The sequence below is a fragment of the Podarcis liolepis genome, assembly GCF_965112155.1.
Source record: "Podarcis liolepis genome assembly, chromosome: 2".
NCBI lineage: Eukaryota > Metazoa > Chordata > Lepidosauria > Squamata > Lacertidae > Podarcis > Podarcis liolepis.
Window position 1 is genome coordinate 37,648,824 of NC_139555.1, and position 22,011 is coordinate 37,670,834.

The following is a 22,011-nucleotide window of genomic DNA, read 5'->3' on the forward strand; positions in this document are numbered from 1 at the left end:
GGCAACCGAGTCACAGGTCTTCAGCAATAAGAACGTCCATTATTCTATCAGAACAGGACTAAGAGGGCCGACCATATCCCCTCCCTCCACCATCATCCTGCCTGCACCCCATCAGACTCTGCCACTCTGCATGGGGTGGGACTAGATGACCCTAAGGGTCCCTTCCAACTCTACAATTCTGTGATTCTCATGGGGATTAGAGAAGATATGCAAATTTTTTGTAGCATTTACTCTCTGGATAGAAATGGCTTTTCTCCAGAAAAGTTATCACTTTAGGACTGCTTCAGATGTTTGGTCCCCCCCCCTACACATAAAGTGCTACTGAGAATAAAAAGGTATGAAAGCTGCAGGTGGATTGCATCTTTCTCTCTCGCTCACCACACCTACCTTTTTATCTGAATATATACACTGCCAGGAAACTGTAGCCAGCTTTTAAATACAGCGTGCAGCCATCAGACAAGATCATTGCTATAAGGCTTTCATGTACTTTCTTACTCTATGTGCTTTCTGTGTAGGAAAAGCACGTGTCTAAGCAGATCTCATCACTCACTGGATTCTGACTTACAGCTATTAAACTACAACTTACAGTACCAGTGCTCAAAGGCTAAATGTATCTGTCCCTCTTTCTCTTCTCAGAAAAAAATATCTAGACTAAAGACATATTGATTTAGGATGCATTTGTTTTCCTGGGAACCAAAGTTCATCTCTAACACCTACAGTTCAACTGCGATGGCACTGGCACATATGTTTATAATGCAGGCCAGGGATGGAAACCTGTGGCCTTCCAGATGTCGGAATACAACTTCCATCATTCCTGACAATTGACCACGATGTGCAGAGTTTATAGGAGTTGGGAGTCCAACATATTGTAATCTCTGGCCCCCCCCCCCCGTCTTCCTCTACTCAGTTTTCTACTTCTCTCTCTCCCCCACACAAAAAAGGTTCCATTTTTTACTGTGGTCCCACTTGTGTGACCTATCTTAGCTCAAGGCCACAACAACCCACACGTCAATCCCAGCTTGGTATAATTAAAGACCAGTGACTAAGAAGTAAAAGCAGTTGTCTGTTCTTAGAACAGCAGCCAAGAGACAAAATGTATTATGTTCAAGAGAGCCAGGACAAGGCAGCACAGCTGGTAAGAATCCAAGGTGGCAATTCTACGGATTGCTACAGTATAAACAAAGATCAGTGGTTGGAAGATTCTATACAAAATCCTGAATTCTGCCAATTATTTAAACAATCAGACACAACAAAACTAATCAGAGATGCCTCGGAGCACAATGTGTCCTTCAAATCACTTATTTGGCGCATACAACTTGGTGCAGGTCTAATACTCCTATTAAATACAAAATGTTCCCTGGTGCATTTTGTACACATTGCTGTTATGATTACTGCATTATAACACAGCAGGCGCTTTCCAACTACACCAGAAAAGGGTTTTATTTCCCCCATCTCCCCTTTGTTATAACAGCTCGGAATCCTAAGATAGGTAGAAGGAACATTTAGCGATATCCATTCTAAAATTATACAATGCATGCGTCATTCATGCAGCGAGGGAGGGAAGTCTGCTTCCGAAATCACTGAACTGTGGGGCTCTAAGAAAGAGATGGATCATCTCCTATTTCAAGATATGCATCAAAGCACAGCAAGTTGGGGGAGGGGGGAAATGGTCATTACCCTGCTTAATATATGCAAAGTTCAACCCTGAAACAACCCCAGGAGCATGAAAGCAAAAGTTGCCTGTCAAGTCTTTCCAAGGGAAAGCAAGGGTGCTGCCGCCGCTCCACCTGATCGCTCATCCCCATCGATGATCAGCCTGATACTTCAAACAAAGACTGATGGTTACAATACATAACATTTATTTATTAATTGTCAGCTAGCTAATTGAAAGCAGCTTTCCTCAATCTGGTGCCCCCCAGAAGTTTCAGACTACAACTCCTAGCATAGCCTAGCATGACCAACAATCAAGGCTGATGGGGGTTGCAGCCTAAACTATCTAGAGGGCACCAGGTTGGAGAACACTGCCTTAGGGCACTCCATGCCTCATGCCTTTTAGCTACATTCAAGGGGAATATTCTATCAGGGAAATGTTGCCTGGGGTTCCTTCTCTATATGCAGCAGAAAAAGAAGGGGAGGGGGAGCTGCACAGCTGGCATGTGAGCTGTCTGTCAGGCCAGCTGCAGGCACCCTGTCTCACCATTTAAATCAGTCAGCAATGTAAATATTTGGAATGGTTCTGAGGCCCAAAGCCTCCCTTATTGTCTTTAAATGCACAGCATGCTCCCATCAGGGTTTGGTGGCCTCCTGTTCCCCTTATTTACACTGGTTATTCCCTCCCAATGGAGAAAATGTAAGCAGCCCGTTTTCAAGGGGGAAATGGCAAGCCTTGCTAGAAAGGGAGGAGTGACCCCTGAAGTTTCCCTTCCTTTAAAAAACTGCTGCAGTTTTGCTTCTGTTTGCTAGGGCCTCAAGCGGGTTCTCCCTCAGAATACTAACCAAAAGGAGTCAATTTGTTCTCTGGCTTGCAGGAATTTCCTGCCCAGTTGGATACCAGGGAAGCGACAGAATGGAGGGAAATCCAGGCTTCTTGAGGTCTTTCACTCCCGCAGCTATGTGGGATATGGCGTCCACAGCTACATCCTGTAGCACAGGGGGAGCCAATGTGGTTGTTCTCCGAGTGCCATCGGACTCTTGTTCCCATCAGTCTCAGCGAACACAGCCAGTCATCAGGGATGATGGGTAGTGCATTCCGACAAATCTCTGTACGGCACGTTGGTTACTCTTTCTACAGTACATTCTACCCACTGAGCCAATATGGGGACTATAAACGTGGGAAGGAGACAGAGCTAGGAAACCCAGGTTCATAATCAAGTAGCATATAAGGTGGTGGACCAGGAAATAACATCTCTCTAGCCAAAGCTTGTACTCTTGCTCTTGTACAGTGAGCTTTCCAGAGGCATCTGGCTGGCCACTGTGAGAAAAGGATGCTGGACAAATTGGGTCTTGGACCTGATTCAGTAGAACCTTACTTATGGTCTCTGCATCTGCTGTACTGACTAGATGTTTGAATCTATTTCAGTCAAGAAGTTGAGTGCTTCTTGTGTTAGCACTTAGCTCATTGGGGTGTCAAGAGCATACAAATGGGGAGGGGAGAACTTGGGAAGAAGGGTGGCATAAAAATATAACTAATAAAATAGAATTGTTGTGGTTGTCATGTTAAAAACGTATGACTCAGATTCCTAACAATTGGTGTCTGCTACCAATTCCTTGGGTTCAGGTAATGTGAAATGTGAATGATTTAGGATCTCAGAAATGCACTAGGAAATTAAAAACATTCAGGCCTTTACCTTATGTCACTACAGAAGACTTGCAAGTGATAGAGCAGCTTCCCTACCTTTTGTGATGTCACAGCAGCCTAGATTTGTTCCAAGTGGAAAATGCAAGCATTTTGACTGCCATCCTCATACAAGGCTCAATGAAACCTTGCAAAATTCAGTCGAAAACAAGTGAGGGCAAACTGTGACCCTTCAGCAACATGGGGGGCTTCTGCTATTTGGCTGCTACCTTCACTGCCCCTCCCAGTTTTTATGCCACTACACATTACTTATGTTCAAAATGTGTGCCAGTTGTTGGGGGGGATGGGACACCCCCAATTCCTTAACACAGCCAAGATGTCCCTGAACTGAAGGGGGTTACAGAAGTGCTTTTAGCCTTCATGAACTCTTTCTCCTTCTCTCTCTTTTTCTCTTTATCGGCCCAGCAATCTACCACATTGCCTCACCTCCCTCCTTCCTACTGAGGCTTTACTGGCCAAAAATATCCAGTGGAACCCTGCAGGGCTCATGATTATTATAAGCTGCCTGTATCAACCCATCTGCTGAGAAGATTTGGGGAGGCAAAGTTCGACAGCTTGCTGATGCAAACATCTGCTTGCTTGCATATCTGCCAAAAAAAAAGCATGTAATTATAACAGGCAAAAAGCAAATTACAATATAAGAGTCAAAATTCAAAATGGGAGGCTTTCCTAAGCACTGGGCATGCCATGGTATAACTCTTCAACCCTTCAGTGGCAGGTGAATAGGCTAGAAGACATGGCTTTTCTGCAGTGGCCAAGAGAGAGTGAGCTGTGAAGTTCCTGCTTCAAACCTCATCATGGTCATGAACAGAGTCATATTGTAAAGGGCTTTGAATGCTCAAAACATGCTAAGTATTATTATCTGTTATGAAATGCCTCAGGGAAGGGACCTATCTAATTGGTAGAGCATCTGCTTCACATGAAGAAGGTCCCAGATTCAACCCCTGGCAGCTCTAGGTAGGTCTGGGATGGACCCCTGTCTGAAATCCTGTAGAGCCACTGTCAGTCAGAGCAGGCAATACTGAACTAAATGGACCATCAGTCTGACTTGGTTAAAGACCAAGGAACATAGAGAGCTTCTATGTTCCTTGGCTCTTCTGTGCAAGAGGCCTTCTTGCTGATCTGGACAATCTCAATATTCTGTGTTCCTGATAGAAGTACTTTGCCTTGCAAAGAGCAGTGCTGATTTAAACAGAGCAATGCCTCTGTTTAAGTCCGTTGTGCAAGAGGCCCTCTGGCTGATCTGGGCAATCTCAACATTCGAAGTCCTTGATAGAAGTACTTCGCCTTGCTGAGAGAAATGCTGATTTAAACAAAACAACAACAACAACTACATTTACAACTTTCTGTGTTCAACAGTTGAAAAAACCTCAAGACAGAATCATTCAACGAGGTGATGCCATCCAATCAACACAAAGGACCAGGGCTCAATATTTTCTACAGCTTTCAAGTCACTGCATTCCAAATGCTCCTTCCTGACCCTCAGACACTGTTGCACCTCTCAGGGAAGTGTGGGCTGCAATAGGGAGCTCAAGCATGAAAGTGGGTTGACACTGTAAATGGGGTTCAAGTAGAGAAGTGATGGCCAAACTTGGCCCTCCAGCTGCTTTGGGACTACAACTCCCACCATCCCTAGCTAACAGGACCAGTGGTCAGGGATGATGGGAATTGTAGTCCCAAAACAGTTGGAGGGCCAAGTTTGGCCATCACTGAAGTAGAGGGTCAATTTTCTTCCAACCACAGTTCCATGCATAACTAATCAACACCTCTTTAATTTGTTTAAGCCTCTGCCAGTTTTAAGTGCTTAACAAATAAATTCAAAAGCAAACAAACCATCAAACTAACTGCCCTGGCCATGGATCTAGGAAACTGAAGCCAGAACACTTCTTCACTGCAACCAACTTAAAAATCTGGGCTGGGTGAGGGGGAACTCAACACCCCATTGGTGACACTTCAGACAGGTGGAAACATCTGTTATCTCTGTGGAAGTGTTGACATGGGTTTATTAGGACTGCCCACAGCATCCCCAGCCAGCAGAGCAAATGTCATGGATTCAACTTGCTATACGTGAATGCACAAAGCACTTTGGGAGAATGAGGTCAGAGGAAAGGAGAAAACATCCACCCAGCACCATATATAATAGCAGTGCAGTATGTCGTACGGGCCCAGGGTACAGAAAGTCACAAGTTCAATCCTCCCACTTCCTTTCTTCTTTCCGTAGCACGGTCGTTTCTCCCCACCCCAAGGATGTGTGGTCACTTCCTCAGACTACTAAGCCAACAGCAAATACAAGGAATACTATAGCGGGAGCTAGAACTCACCTAATATGAGACAGGCACACAACTGGTGGCTGGCATAAATGGCCTGAGAAAATGGGTGGCTTCCAAACTGCATTTTTAAGGTGAATGCATGAGTTGCTTGCAAACACCTCATTTGTGTAGGAGGAACCGGGGCAGGCCCCACCATGCTTCAAGTGTCACCATGAGGGAAAATGGAGGAAGGTAAGAACTGGGGTCTGAGTGATAGAGTAAGACTTCTCTCTCTCTCTCTCTCTCTCTCTCTCTCTCTCTCTCTCTCTCTCTCTCTCTTTTACATGGTGGGCCTAGCTGGGGAGGCGGAACCATTTAAGGTTCACCTTAGACAGCAAAAATGCCTTGGGACAGAATTGTGAGTTTTTTGGAGCAGCAGCGTAGCTACATAAAATACAAACTTCTCACAAAATTTCTCTGTGAGGGAACTCAAGGGACTGCTATTGCCTTGGGAGCTTGTGATGGGTCTGGGCTCCAAACTTACCTGGGCTACATTCACTCTATACTCTTAAAGCACACCACAAGCACATTCTTTCCCCCAAAGAATTATGGGCACTGTGTTTACCCCTCACAGAGTTACAACTTCCAAGCAACCATTAACAAGCTTCAGTGCCCAGAATTCTTTGAGGGGGAAATGTGCTTTAAATGCATAGTGGCATAAGCAGCAGTCCTGGACAAACAAAGGAATACACATACCTTCCTTCTCATGTCCCCATTCTCACCCACTTTGTGCCTCACACCTATTAGAAATAAGCACCAAGAAGCTGAATTTCCCTTCAGCCCCTTCCCATCCTATTCCCTTCTTTCACATCCACTCTGTTTGACCCTCTTAGATAAATGCCTATGGGGGAAAAGGAGGAAAGGGATGTAAAAAACATGTTTGCTATTCCTACCTGTCCCCCCAATCCCGCCCTGCCAAACACACACACATACAAAATTAACATTGGCCATGGAAACCCAGATCTGCCAAGCAGTTATCACCAATTTTCCAGGCCAGTTCCCTTCCCCTTCCTTTGGTATGCCTCTCCAGTGGTTTCATCTTACAAGAGGTTTATTGGCTTGGGGGGGAGGGATGGCTTTCATTTTAAATCATCCCTTCTGTTGCAAATGCAAGAAAATGGCTCAGAATGCTCTGTAAGGAAGTGTTTTTAAAAGCCAAACAAGGAAACTATACAGGTCTATTTGTCCTTCTGAGGGTAAATTAAAATGCTGACAGTGAAAGTAGGGCAAAATGTGTCATAACCAAAATGTGTGGTGAAAAGGACGGGTATGTCAACTTTTTAATGTGTGAGAGATTCTAGACTCTCTCTCTCTCCACCACCACTCCGCCCACCTACTCATGCAGTGTAGGTGGGGGAAGTCTTTTAGGCCACAGATACAGCCTAGGCAGAGTTCAGGGCATGTGTGAGTAAAGACTCCCTCGGTCTGAGAGCTTTTTCCTGGTATTGCAGAAAAACAGGTTCATGGGTTTGTTTTAGCTTCCGATTTTTGAACAAGCAAGCACCAGGCTGCACCAAGACTTCAATGCATTCAGTTTCTACCGTGCACATTTATCATGAACAGCTGCTCATACCAGACCAAATTTAGTGCACTAGAGAAACAGTTTTATCATAGATGGTTTGTGTGACCAAGGGCAACTTCATATACAATAATATTGCTATAGGACATGTGGATGTGGCCATTTCGAGTTTGGGAACGTTAGCCAACTGTAGCTCCCCACTTCAACTGTATGACAACAGACGTGTGTGTGTGTGTTAATCACATGCAGCAGCTATACATGTTTGCTTTCAGATTCCTAACGAAAAAATGATGCCCAGAATTCACTGTGTGAAGCAACCCTGAGGATGCTATTTACACAGTTCCTGTGTCATGCAGAATGATGTGTGCTTATCAGTACTGATCATCTGGCCCCCAACAAAATCATGGATTGGGAACAAAAATAATCAAAGTACACTTTCTAACCCAAGGTGGGACCAGGGCCCTTAGACATCAATTCTCATCTTCTAGATCACGGGTAAGTAGAAGGTAGATTGGGATCTACCAGTGGATCTTTGGGTAATTGGCAGTAGAGTGGCAAGGATTTCTGACTCCCAACTGTTCAACAACTAAATTACTCTGAGTTACCCTGAGTTAAGGCTGCTGAAATCCTGGGATAACAAGGAAAAGGTCTGTAAGTGGGAGGACTGTGAGCTCAGCTCAGTTCTTGGGCTTCAAAACAAATTCCAGGGCTCAGCAGGTGCTCAGAGGTACCATCCATGATCTAAGCGCACATCTTCTGCACTTGACTCCAGTTGATAGATCTCTTGATCACAACATGCCACAAGCAGAGAACAAGAGTAAAGGATGGCCCTTGGTGACTATGCCTGGCACGAGTCCAACAATTCTGAAATAATAGTGCTGGAACTATATATTATGCTACCATTCCCCCTGCTTCAGCCAGGTGTGTGACAGTGCAGGCATTGCCTGAAAATGGAGAGTAAAACTGGTATTTACTGGAATGCCACAAGTGCAGCTGAACAATAAGGAGATGGATATTCTACCTAGTACATGAGGTGGGGGTTGCAGGAGATGGTAATTGGAAGAGAACTGCAGACATGTTGGTATGATGAAAGCTGAAGTGCGTCAGTCAAGATGGCCACACACTTATACTAAGATGCCATTAATGTGTCACTTTCAGTCACTAACACAAACTTCTTACAGCTCACTCATATGAGCACTATAATCAGCAAGAAAGGGAACACACACAATATCATGACGACTCATCCCTACTGGTGGCCAAAGAGCAAGTAGTAAGCAAGATTAAGCAAGGTGGAATCAAAAGTGATTTCTCATAAAGCCTTATGACAATGACAGACTGCAACCAATAGGATACAAGAGAGTTTTGGTCAATAACTAAAAACAAACTAAGCTTAACACACAGGCATGCTGCAGACAATGGGCCAACCTGCACAGGTCTTGGTTAAACTATGAATTCACTCAGTTCTTGCAAGGTATTTTGTGTCCCAAGCTAAGCCAACACTGGTTCCTCATCTTCCTGCATAGCAAATGGAAATGGAAGGGTGCCAGTGAGGGCCAGAATATCCAAACAATCCGCATTGCCATGTTGTCATAGGGTTTCCCCATGCCATGTTGCATCTTATTTTTAGGGCCTGGTTGTCTCCTATGCTTCCTGTTTGGTACTTAAGAACGGAAACAGAAGGGCAAGGCATTCCCAAAGAGAGTACAACCCTTGGAGCTATGCATGGTATCTTGGATAGCCAAGGAGCCAGCAAGGAAATCACCGCCTGACAACCTATCTCTGCTTCTCTACGGTGGCATTATCATCTCATGGGCTCCCATTCAAGAATGGCCATTATTTTTAATGTGAAAGGAAAAAGCCACATTTTTAATGTGAAAGGAAAAAGCTCAAGACAGGTTTCCCCCTAGGGGGCACTCAAGGGTATGCAGTACCGGTACCTCTGTTGTTGTTGCTGTTGTTAAAAAGTGTGGCACTTACTGTAACAACTTCATGGTGAGTACCGGCACCTCTTTTTGTAGGAAAAAAAAGCACTGTATGCTGCTCAGAAACAATGGCCAGGGCAACCCTGTCAGATGGGTGGCATATAAATAATAAAATTAATATTATAAAATATATATTATGAAAAATATTAACTGATACAGATTCCAAATATTTCCTCATAGGCCCCTCTCAATTTGTTCACAGCAAATCAGGATTAACTGAATACTTGCAACACGTAGCAAGTATTGTTCATATCATTAATATACTTAAATTACATTTATCAACAATGTCTATTAAATCAATAATAAAAGACAGTATATACTGGTAAATGCTGAAAATAAATTCCATTTCACCCAAGTGAGTGTATCACTTGCAGTGCTCTGGCTCACAGTACTGTCCAACTGTGACCCTGAAGTTTGAAATATTTTTGGCTCCCGCATTTTGGAGGCTTAGTTTGGCAAGCCTACCAGGGAAATATACTGCTTTATAAATACTGGTGAATATTAATGCTATGCCACATCAAATATCTAAAAATAATGATAACAGCAGTTTAGTTTGATGTCCTCAGCTATCAGCAGCAGCGAAGAATAAATCCCAAACATGTTGACCTAAAGGATGAGCCTCTGAATGAGTTAAACCACCAGTGCCTGGACACCCTGAAAGCAGCAATGAAAATGACTGGGTACACCATGAGCAGTGCTAGAATCATTCTGGGAACAATGGTTGGGTATCTTGATGGGGCAAGAGGATCAGTGCACAAATAACCCAGGGGCTGAAAGAAACAGTCTATTATAGTAATGGGGGGGATGCTAAGCAACTCACCCCTATGGTATTTGTATAGCACCACCACCACCCCTGACACTTGGGGCTTATTCATACAACAATTGCATCACAAGCAAGGACTGGCTTGCTTCACGTGTAGTTAATGATTGACAATGGTTTATCATGAATGACCTGTGTGCTGGTGCATAGTGCTCAAAATTCCCTGCTTCCCTCCTGCTCTTGGCCATGATGATGGGAGGAACAAGTCCAAGCCTTGGCTTGTCATGTCATCTCAACCAATAGCCTAGGTTTGGACTGCATGGCAAGTCAGACTTGTGGTTTTCTACAGGCAGGATTCCTCCATGGGCAACCATTCAGAGGCCACATGTCAAAGATGGGCAGGGCAGAGGTAAAAGTGAGAGGTACAACAGGTATCAATCTTTGCTGTTACAGTAGAAACTCAGAGGTTTCCATATATACCAGCCCACTACACCTCTCCATTCTGGCAAGCAAGAGCCTTTATCACAGTGCAGGGACACATTCCAGCCAGGCAAAATCAATTGATTGGGATAGATATTGCTTTTAGGCCCAGAAAAATCAAGAGAGCTGCCCCAGCGATGTTACATAGCAAGGCTGTTGTCAACTCTTCACTAAAAAATACACTCCAGAGCTGGCGTACCTGAAACAAGGAGCATCTGTTATTTTCTGTTGGACAACAATACTCTCCTAACTTTAAGACCATCTTTAGCCGAAAACACGTCAAAGTGCAAGTAGATAAATAGGAACTGCTCCGGCGGGAAGGTAAATGGCGTTTCCGTGTGCTGCTCTGGTTCGCCAGAAGCGGCTTAGTCATGCTGGCCACATGACCCGGAAGCTGTCTGCAGACAAACGCCGGCTCCCTCGGCCCATAGAGCGAGGTGAGTGCTGCAACCCCAGAGTCGGTCACGACTGGACCTAATGGTCAGGGGTCCCTTTACCTTTACCTTTATCCTGGTGCATGCTGTGGTCGCTGGCGTCTCTACACAACACTGCGCAAGGCCTCTGTTATATGCCGCCTACAAGAATTGAATTTCACATTCCCCCAATGCACAACCAAGCTATAGAACAGGAGCCTGGTGGGAGGTAGTGTTGGACTTGCAATTAGGAGCTATGCTTTATTATTTGATGCTACTCCCGAGCAACCTGAGATCCTCCTGGCAAGGTGAGGCCTGGGGAACACCGGCAAGGCAAGCGCATAGCTGTCAACTTACAGATTTGAAAATAAGGGACCAGCAGCCTCGAAAATAAGGGATCAGCAGCCAAAATAAGGGATCAACAATTACTTTGATAAAATACATATTTTGTTGCATGCAAATGGCTTTAGATACCTATTAGGTCCATAAATTACCATATAACATATATTCATCACACAAAAACAGCAACAATTTGTTGTTGACAAAGGACAGCTGGACATAGAAAGGGCTCCATTACTTTCAGTAGCTTATTTAAGGGACATCATCAATAAGGGACAGCAGCAGGACATGGCACTGGGATAAGGGACTGTCCCGCCAAATAAGGGACGTTTGACAGCTATAGGCAAGCGTTGAGCTAATGCGGAGAGGAACTCCTCAGAAGGCCTGCCGAACCCCCTCAACTTGGGCAGGGGGAGCAGTTCTTGAACAAGTGTTGGCAAAATAAAGTATAAATAACTTAAGAGGTGGAGGGGCGCTGTGGTATCATGCTATGCTTATTCAAGGCAGTGGAACTTTTGCCAATGGCATCTCAGGATATATAAAACCTTTCTCCCCTGCCCCAAACACACAATATGTAAAATTATGGGTTTTATCCAACTAAGCTATACACATTCAAATTAATGGATTTTAGTTGTGCCCATTATTGTCACTGGGTCTACTGTGAGTTCAGCTACCATAAGCTATAATCCTACGTTAGCAACATAATCACACTTGTCCACTCAGAGTAACAGGAACAAAAACAGTTCAATTCAGGGAATATCTTCCATTAGATATTAATAGTTGCTGGTTGCTATAAAAGAACCTAGCAAAACCTAGCATGTGGGTGGAAAGTATTTTTGCTTCCCTGAATATGAAAACCATGTGGAAGACAAAAGCCATCCACTAAAGAGGGTAAGAGAAAATTCTGTGTGCTTATCATGTATGTAGGTGATCATTACCACCCAGGAACCAATTAGATCACAAAGTCGTCGTCCCCACTTGCAGTGCCAAAATGTCTCCCCTGCCCCAATGCAGGGAGCAGGGGACTAACAGTCACAGGAAAATGTCTCTACACAGATGAATTGCTCTCCCCTTGGTGAAAAGGTATCTTACCCAGAGGAAAATGCAGCATATCCGTTAACAAATGCTTCCCCAGGGGCTCAAAGTTTTTGAAGTGATCGTGTTTGAATAGGGAATTATTAAACAGAGAATTATTTCAGAACCTAAATGCAGTTCAATACATTATCATGCCACCAGAATGATCTGAGTGTATTCCTTTGGGTTTCTGAGCATCAGTCCCTGAAAGTCGGTCATACACCCAACAGACATGGAAAACAGAAAGAGCAGTGGAACAGCTCAATATAGTTGCATTTATGGGTGCAATTTATGCAAAACGTGCACTTCAAACAGGAAACAAAATGCATGCAAGAGACACAGAAGGTTTTAGATTTCTGTTCAGTTCCAGATATTGGTCTGTAAAACACAGATAGGGATGGATATATATATATATATATATATATATATATATATATATATATATATATATATATATATATATTGGAAGAAAGGTTGCTTACCAAAAACACTGAAATACAAATTACTTATAGTAGCCCACAGGCACTATAGCATGATGCAGAAACAAGTGTCAAAACAAGGCCACCCAGTTACCTTCTGTATATGGAATGGGAGGCCTCTTATCTGCCTCAGGCAACAAAATCTCTAGAGCCAGTCTTGTTGGCAGCTAGCCTATACTGTGTCATGCTCTAGTCATATTGCAAATGGAGACGAGTCAATTTATATGTTTAGGCCATGGGGGGGGCATCCAATTTGTGGGTGATTCTGTTTGTGAGTAGCATCACTTGGGAGGAGAGTCCTCATGGAAGAGTCTGCAAAAAGTCATTGGAAGCAATGGCGCCCTGGTAATAAAGAAATCCCTGCCCTTAAAATGTTCCCACTTCTGCCCTCTACAATGTAATGCTCACATGAGCTATTCTTAGGCCAATTCACCCGTTATCAATCAGCTCATGCTCTAGATTTTAATATTTTAAAACAGATGACTCACACTGTGTCTTAAAAAACCCCACAACCTGAATAACAACGTCTGCAAACTATCCACTGACTGCAGTGCAGCATTCACACAAATTAGGATAGTTGTGCATGTGTGGTATGTGCAAGTGGATGCAGAACTCTAATTCAGAATCTGTTTCAAGTACATCCTCTGTGTTCTCTGATTCAAGAAAACAACAACAGAATCAGAGTTCTGATTTTATCTCTGGAGGACTCCCCTCATGGAAAACAATACACTCTGGAACTCTCTCTGAGCTGCCAAGGGGAAGTGAGGTGGCAAGCAGCCACATCCAGACACCTGCTTTTCCCCTTGACCCTCAATCCTCCACCACTACCACTGTGCCATTTCAGCAAAAGAATCTGGGGGTCTCCTGGGCTCCCCAAACAAAGGTCAAATCCTACTCAAATCTGCCCTCTGAACTTCAGTAAGAGAGCCACTACTTGTGGCCAATAGTCATGACTCAATGGAGAAGCAGATGTTTCCATGCTGCAATCACCTCCCCATTGTTCTTTGTGCAGATGAAATAAAAGGGTTTCTCCATCCCCTTTTGAGAACAGAGCACACACACATGCAAACACACACACAAACCCAGCACAAACGGTAACTGGGTTTTGTATCTGTGACTTAATATGCCTTTGGCTTTGCTTTCACTGCAAGAGAAAGATTGTGTTGGGGTGTGGGGGGGGACTAGCTTACCTTCTTGGCAGGGGTAGATGAGCACATACTGTTCATCCCCTTGCCGCATCTCTATTCTGAAGAGATCCTACTTCGCAGCAGGGCCTAAGCACTGCCAGTTCAGAAAACAAGGAACATGATGGGTCTCCCTATAGGTTCCTTCTAGCCAGAGCATTGGGAACACTGTGCCAAAAGAAAACCCAAACATTTCTATGCAAAAGAAAAAGCGGTGGGGGGTTGGAAGCATCAAGGTTTGCAAGACTGAACACAATGGTACTAGGGGAAAGCTAGGACACCGGGGAACTTGCGCTTCCTCTGGACCTCTTTGTCAGGGCAGGCTGCTACTACTACTACTACTACTACTACTACTACTACTACTACTACTTTATTATTTATACCCCGCCCATCTGGCTGGGTTTCCCCAGCCACTCTGGGCGGCTCCCAACCGAATATTAAAAACACAATACAGCATTAAACATTAAAAACTTCCCTAAACAGAGCTGCCTTCAGATGTCTTTTAAAAGTAAGATAGATGACATCTAATGGGAGGGCATTCCACAGGGTGGGCACCACTACCGAGACGCTCCTTCAGGTATACCGGGCCGAGGCCGTTTAGGGCAGGGGTCGGCAACCTAAGGCCCTGGGGCCACAAGCAGCCCATGGGGGGTCATTTAACTGGCCCATGGACCCCCGCCACCCACTCAATCGGCTCCCGTGCACCGCGCTAAACCGGCATGGAGCAGAGCGGGGGCTGCCTTCCGCGATGCTGGCTGGCTCCTGCAGTCAATGGGAAGCTGCACACACCTCCTCTGTGCCAGAAGGAGCAGCGGAAATAGCATTTGCGCATGCTCCGGCCCACCATGGCGTCTGTGGGACCGTGAACCAGCCCAAGCCACAAAAACTTTGCTGACCCCTGGTTTAGGGCTTTAAAGGTCAGCTGGGAGCAAATGTAGGTCTCTCAGGACAGGTGTTATATGGTCTCAGTGGCCACTCCCAGTCACCAGTCCAGCTGCCACATTCTAGATTAATTGCTGTTTCCGAGTCACCTTCAAAGGTAGCCCCTTCATAATATAGGTTATCAGTAGCACTAGATACCAGGGCTCCAGCTAAGGGTGCTGTGGATTGTGGGGTGAGCAGAGTGAGACCACCACCAGAGCCTGCCCCACTATTAAGCAGACTGATGCTACTGCCTCAGGCAGTTTGTTTTAGGTGTCATAAAAGGACAGGAAATTGTTGATTATTTAATCTTATCATAATACAGTATAATAACTTTTCCAGGGAAAAGTGCTTATGGGATTTTCTGCCTCAGGTGCCGATAGCAACTTTGCTGGCCTTGGGTAATCCTACTTTGACTCTGACTCTTAGGCAGCAAAATCTATTGGGCCACCCCTGGCAGCCAGTGTGGCACAATGGTTAGAGTGTTGGACTAGAACCTGAGAGAGCAGGGTTCAAATCCCCACTCAGCCGTGAAGCTCACTGGGTGACCTTGGGCCTGTCACCATCTCTTAGCCTGACCTACCTCACAGGGTTGTTGTGAGGATGAATGGGGGGACATGCACACCACCTTGAGATCCTTGGAAGATACAGGTGGTATATAAATGTAATAAATAAATCAAATCTCTGGGCCTTGTCACCACATATTGTCTCATCCACACCGTACATTTAAAACACATGGCTTCCCCCTCAGAACCCTGGGAACTGTGCTCTGATAAGGGTGCTGAGAACCACAGCTCTATGAAACTACTGTTCACAAAGTTCTTTGGGGGGAGCCATGTGCTTTAAGCATACAGTGTGGGTGTGACACTCTCTCTTAGCTTTTATTGAGACAGGATGCTGTCTTGTACTGAGTCACAGCACTGATCCATCTAGTTCAGTATTGCCTACACTGCTGGTCTTCAACGGGTGGGTTGTGGGTTGCAGACTGATCTAAGATGGGTCACAACAAGAGCACTAACACCATGCAGATATATAGTGTAAGATTAAGAAATGGGTCCCCAAATGCATGCTTGCGTTAAAGCGGATCCTAGGTCTGAAAAGGCTGGAGATACCTGACCTTCACTGAACAGCAGCAGCTCTCCAGTCGGACAGGTGTCTCTTCTTGAGATGCCAGGGATTGAACCTGGGACCTTCTGCACACAAAGCAAGTTGCTCTACCACTGAGCTACAGCCCACCAGGAATCCCCACATGCTTCTGCTGCTTATGGGGAGGAGGAAAGAGCAAAACATAGAAAACTGCCTTATACCATATTAGACTATTTGTCCAACTAGCTCAGTATTGTCTGCTCTGATTGGCAGTGGGGGGTGTCTTTACCATCACATGCCTTTAGCTGGAGTTGCCAAGGTCTAAACTCGGGCCATTCAGCCTGCAATGCATGTGCTTTGATGCCACTGACTGAGCTGTGGTCCTCCCCCCACCCCCACATCAGCACTGCACCACCAAGCCTGGATAGCTCGGTTGGTTAGAGCATGGTGTTGATAATGCCAAGGTTGCAGGTTTGATCCACACCTGGGACAACTACATATTCCTGCATGCAGGGAGTTGGACTAGATGGTCCTCAGCATCTCTTCCAACTGTTTGACTCTATGATTCACTGATTTCAGAGCTAGCTAGGAACCTGCCTTTAAAAGCTGAGTTTTTCAGGATGCTAAGTTCTGCAATGTATCCAGTCAGAATTGTGGAATACATATGCCACTCTGTCTTTGGCTAGGTGTATTTGCAGTTTTAAAGTGATTTTTTTTAAAAAGTTCAAAACACACACTAAAAGTTCAGAACTGATCTGATCTCCTCTATCAGTCTCTGCCACTTCATTCCACAGAATTGGCCCAGGGGATCCTGCCAAAGAGGCAACACCTACAATTTAGACGACCAACTTTCCGCCATCAGAACGGAAGGAAGCGATTCCTCCAGAACGAATCTATTTCCTGGTTTGCACTAACAGCACAGAAAGCTGCCATGCAGACATGCCATAGCTCCCTGTGGGCTGTAGACAAAACAGGGCATTTGGAGAAATACCAACATGGCTGAAGTTTAAGGCAGCAATTCTCCTGTAGCGAGAAAAGGATCTGCAGCCCCTTCATATCCAATTATACCTACACAGATCACAATGCCAATGTCATGGGGCATGTAGCTGAGGAGAAAACTGAATGTAAATTTCACCTTAACCACATCTGAGGTCCAGGTCCAACCACTGCTACATACTTGCAAAAAAATTCACCCCCCCAGCCGACACCTCCCCCACCAACCCATTAACCATCTTGCAAACTTGTGGCCTTGTTGATCCTTCCCATCTTGAGATCAAAAGGAAGTGGAAATGAAGAGCTACAGAAAAGGAACACACCCTGAGCCATTTTCTGCTGACTTGCCTGTCAGTTTTTGGAATGGGTGGGCATCAAAACATTGTCAAGCAAAACAAAAGGGAAGGGAGAGGGGAGGAGACCAGCTGCAACCTCATACTTGTCTGGGCTACACAACAAACTCTGCAAGCTTGTGGCAATTCCTGCTTCGCCCCTCTCTCAAGGGGGAGGGGGAGAGGCAGAGTCTGCCTGCCTGCCTGCCCGTCACAGGGACAATCAAAACAGAAGTAGTACCCGAAGACCACACACCTAAAACATCACATACAGAGATAAGTGTGTGCAGGCATACATGGAAACGTGACATGCTCTTCCGAAAAGACACACACTCACTTTCCTACCTGACCATTAATCAGCACAAAGGTGAACAGTTTGTATTAGCAGATGCCAGTCATACTAGACGCCGCATTCAACTCTGCCTCAGTTTACCGCCTGTTAAATTGCACTAGCAGCCAGCGACTGCACAAGGATGCAAGATGAATGTGTTAAAGGGCCCTTCGTGCTTAATAGCACGCCGTTTGCTCAAACTCACATGCTTTCTTTTCAGAGAAGAATAAGCGCCCCAGACAGACCCCCGCGAACTGTACCCTCGTTTTCTCTCAAATCTTCTGCGAAGGGGGGAAGAGGCACCTCATCTCAGAGGCCTCTGTTTTAAAATCCACCCGTTTCATGACCTGGCCAAAACCAAAAAAGCAGGCAACTCACCAGCCTTAACGCCCACCACCACCCCGCGGAGTCGAGGGGCCTTTGCTCAGTTTCTCCCGATCTCGTTTCTTTTCGCAATCCCCGAGCACAAGTCTCGCAATCCCAGCGGCGGATGCGATGCGCGATTCCCACCACACCACCAACACACCACCGGCCTCCGGCTGTTCCCCGCCGGCCTCGAATCACGACGGTGAGGGGTAGAGGGAGCCGGGGGGCCTTCTCAGCTCTGGGAAGGGGATGGAAACCCACACACGGGAACGAGCGGAACACGGGTGCGCCCCATTGGCAGGGGGGAAAGGGGGGTGGGAGAGAGTGCCTGCGCCAGGATCCCTTTCCTTCCCCTCCTCTTCGTCCTGCGCCCTCCCTCCCGCGCTCCCTGTCGGCTCTACCTACCCTCGAAGTCGGAGATGATACCTTCCAGGTGCGCGTTGACCGCCGGGTCGGACATCGCCGCGCTCGGCTCCGGCTGGGCAATGCGCCCCCTCCCCAAGTTCCCGGCAAGGTCCCGAGCGCGGCGGCGGCGGCGCTGCGCGGCGGGGCTGGGCGCCTTCGGACGGCCCCCTAGCCGCGAGAGGGGCGGACAGGCGGTCGAGAGGGGCGGGCTGCCGAAGCTCTCGCAGGCAGGATCCCCCGCCCCGTGGGCTCGTCCTGTTGCACAGGCTCGAATGAATGGAGGCAGGCAGGCAGGCAGGCAAGGAAGGCAAGGCGAGCAGGGAAAGCTCGGCCCTCCCCGCCCCTCTGCTCTGGGCAGCTTCGCGTGCGCCCGCCCGGCTTCCCCTCCGCGCACTGGCTGCGCCGCACGCCTGTCAAGGCGAACCCGAGCAGGGCCAAGCCGACGAGAAAGCTGGGTGGGCAGGACGCGCGCGAATCCTCCTGCCCCCCTTCTCCAGCCGAGCCGAGGGGGATCCGAGCGAGCTCAGCCCCAGGCTCAAGGCAACGCCCCAAGCCCGCGAGGCACTCAGCCCAGGGGAGGGCTGGGCCGGGCTGGGCCGCCTCCTCCTCCAAAGATGCTCCAGCACCGAGGGGGCAAAAGCCTGGGCTCCGGAGACGCCACCCCCACCACTTGGAACAGCGCGAAAACTCAATCCAGGCAGCGGGGCGGGCGGGGGTGCTTTGGAGCATGTGTAGAGTACCTTTCCCTCACCAGTGCGGAAGCTGGCGCAAATGTCTAACCAGTCTCCCGATATAGCTTGGACTGCAGGCCAGGGCAGTCGTGCCAAAGTAGAAATGGTGTGCTTTTTTGATTGATTGATTGATTGATTGATTGACTGAACATCAGGAAGAACTTTCTGACAGTAAGATCTGGAAGACAGTGGAAAGGACTCCCTCGGGAGGTAGTGGACTCTCCTCCCTTGGATGTTTTAAAGCAGGAGTTGAATGGTCATCTTCCATGAATGCATTAGCGGAGATTCCTACATTGCAGGGGGGTTGGGCTAGATGACCCTCGGGATCCTTTCCAAACATATTCTATGAGTATGTTTATTTAGCACTCCACATCTAGGCTAGCAGAACAAATCCTTGGTATCTTTCTTTATACAGCTAGTGAGTGCAATCAGAGAGAAAGAGAAAAATATTAATGGCTGATGTTGTGTTTAGACCTAGGGCTACATCCTATACATCAGTTGAAGGCACAACACCATTTTATTGATCTATCATCCTGCCACATTTGTAAGTATCTCAGGTCAAAGTAGCATAAAGGAAACAGTCTTGTTTTTATTCTTACAACCACCCTGGGAGGTAGAGTGAGAGAGGTAGAGATGAGAAATAGCAGGGGCCCGGAAGAACCCACCTGAAAAGCAAATGAGTGGTTATCTTGTCTTAAGCTTCTTGGAAGAAAGAGGGGTATAAATATAATGAATCCAGTTACCTAAAATAAACAGGAAGAGAAACCCTATGGAGGAAAGGGAGAGTCAGCAGTGGAGGAACCACCATATCCTAAGCCTTGCTGGACACAGCAGAAGGTAGTGGAGCTGTCTTCCCTCTCCCTGTTTTTTCCCTATTGGAGAGAAAATGATTACAGCAGCTCCAGGGGTTATAGTTATTCTATCCTGTGAGGTGAACAGGAGGATTTGGAATCCATGACCCCCTATGAGGTACATGGTGGAGGTGGCAGAGGTTGCTGCCACCACAGTGAGGGGGACCTTCAGCCACAGACCCCTCCCACACCACCAGTGGAGGGGCCAGGTCTACAACAGCCAACATCCTCTCTGGGAGCTTAGGATTCTTCTTCTGCAAAGAAGGATGGTGAATGAATCCACAATAAGAGCAGTAAAGACAGGTATAAGGCCCAACAGGTACATAAGCTGCTTGTCATCATGCCATGATGCATTCTGTGGCACTTTCTGCTGGTAAGCTGATAACCCTTTCCCAGCTGGATGAATAGGTCTATGCCATGGGTGTCTCTTTTTATTGTTTTTAAATTCATTTGCTGCTATTTTCTGTGATGTTTTCAACTGTTTTCATCTGTTTTATTGCATTGCATATGGTGCCTTGAGAGGGCAATTTATTATTATTATTGATAATAACCTTTTTCATGTTTTCAACATTCTAAGAACATCTGTTAACAATTTATAAATGTCATCTAAAATCCAACTCATAATACAAAAGTGTGCCTGATTTCTTTATAGTGACACAATCTTTCCAGCACTGATGAAACTTTCCATGTTTAACTATCTGTTTTTATTCACAGCATGACACAGAGGACTTTTTTTAAAAAATGGAACAGAACTGCTTTCTTTCTTTTTTAAGAAGAAAAGAAAGAAATCAGAATAATGCCCTCAGCAGGATTCTGTTTAATCTGAGTTAGGAATAAGTTTGTATCTGCCATACTTTATGAGATCAAAAAGAACAATAAGGGAGCTCTGCCTGCATTGAATGCTTCAAATGGTTTTTTGGCTTTAAGTTTGGAACTGTTAAACCACAACATTACAGAGACCTTTGTGCACTCCAGGTCAGTTTGCAGCTGAAGTGTTTTCAAAATACGTGGACATCCTTTATACGTATCAGCAATACATGGCAGCATTTAGAAGCGGACGAGTGCCTGCTTTACTGAATGAGCTCACTTGTGCATTTCAGAATCAAAGGTGTTACCAGAGATTGACAAGTGGAAGTGCTCCTTTTGCACTGCTGGTGTCACTTCCTTAGTCCAGCTGCCAGGACTTGCTCCTCCAAAAACATCACAGCTGGAGGGAGAGCTGACTATTGTTCAATGAACAGTAGGGCTACAACCCAGTGGAAGAGCAACACTTTGCCTGCAGAGGGTCTCACGGTCAATCCCTCCATGCAGGGCTGAGAGAGACCCCTGTCTGCAACCCTGGAGAGTTGCTGTCAGTCAGTGTAGACAATACTGAGCTAGATGGACTATTGATCTGACTCAGTATAAGGCAGGAACTTCCTGTGTTGCTTTGTACACAGTACAGCAGGCAAGCTGGCTGATCAGTGCCAACAAACTTGGCAGTGGCTCTGAAAGGAAGCTGATGTTTCCTTCTCATACAGTGCCAAAGCATCAGAGTTGCATGTCAAATCCCTTTCAGAGACTTTTCCCCAATGTGTGAGATTTTGATAAATGCTCTTGACTAGAAGAATTGAATGCAAGAAGGGAACTAAAGGTCAGTTGTTCAGATCTTAACCTAGGCCAAGATATTACACCAAGGTGGTGCCACCCCTTTTCCTTCTGGTCCTGCCTTTTCCATGAACTCTTTGGCTTCAATTTTTAAGGCTTGTGGTATTTAAACTGGGACACAGGTGGCGCTGTGGGTTAAACCACAGAGCCTAGGACTTGCTGATCAGAAGGTCGGCAGTTCGAATCCCTGCGACAGGGTGAGCTCTCGTTGCTGGGTTCCTGCTCCTGCCAACCTAGCAGTTCGAAAGCACATCAAAGTGCAAGTAGATAAATAGGTACCACTCTGGTGGGAAGGTAAACGGTGTTTCCATGCACTGCTCTGGTTTGCCAGGAGCGGCTTAGTCATGCTGACCACATGACCCGGAAGCTGTACGCCGGCTCCCTCGGCCAATAAAGCGAGATGAGCGCCGCAACTCCAGAGTCGGCCACGACTGGACCTAATGGTCAGGGGTCT

General features: G+C 46.3%; 1 protein-coding gene across 5 annotated transcripts in view; it reads right to left on the minus strand.

The window, feature by feature from the left end:
• SEPTIN9 (septin 9) overlaps positions 1-22,011 on the minus strand; it is a 217,685-nt gene that overhangs the window by 108,329 nt on the left and 87,345 nt on the right. Inside the window, exon 1 of one of the 5 annotated variants that reach the window (XM_083487582.1) lies at positions 18,329-18,890. The exons of 3 other annotated variants lie outside the window; for them this stretch is intronic. In XM_083487582.1, the coding sequence (XP_083343708.1) occupies positions 18,329-18,383 (55 nt within the window). In that variant the 5' untranslated portion in view covers positions 18,384-18,890. Of the gene's footprint in view, positions 1-17,935; positions 18,891-22,011 lie in introns of those variants that run through there. One more of the 5 variants, XM_083487586.1, reaches the window with a different exon arrangement.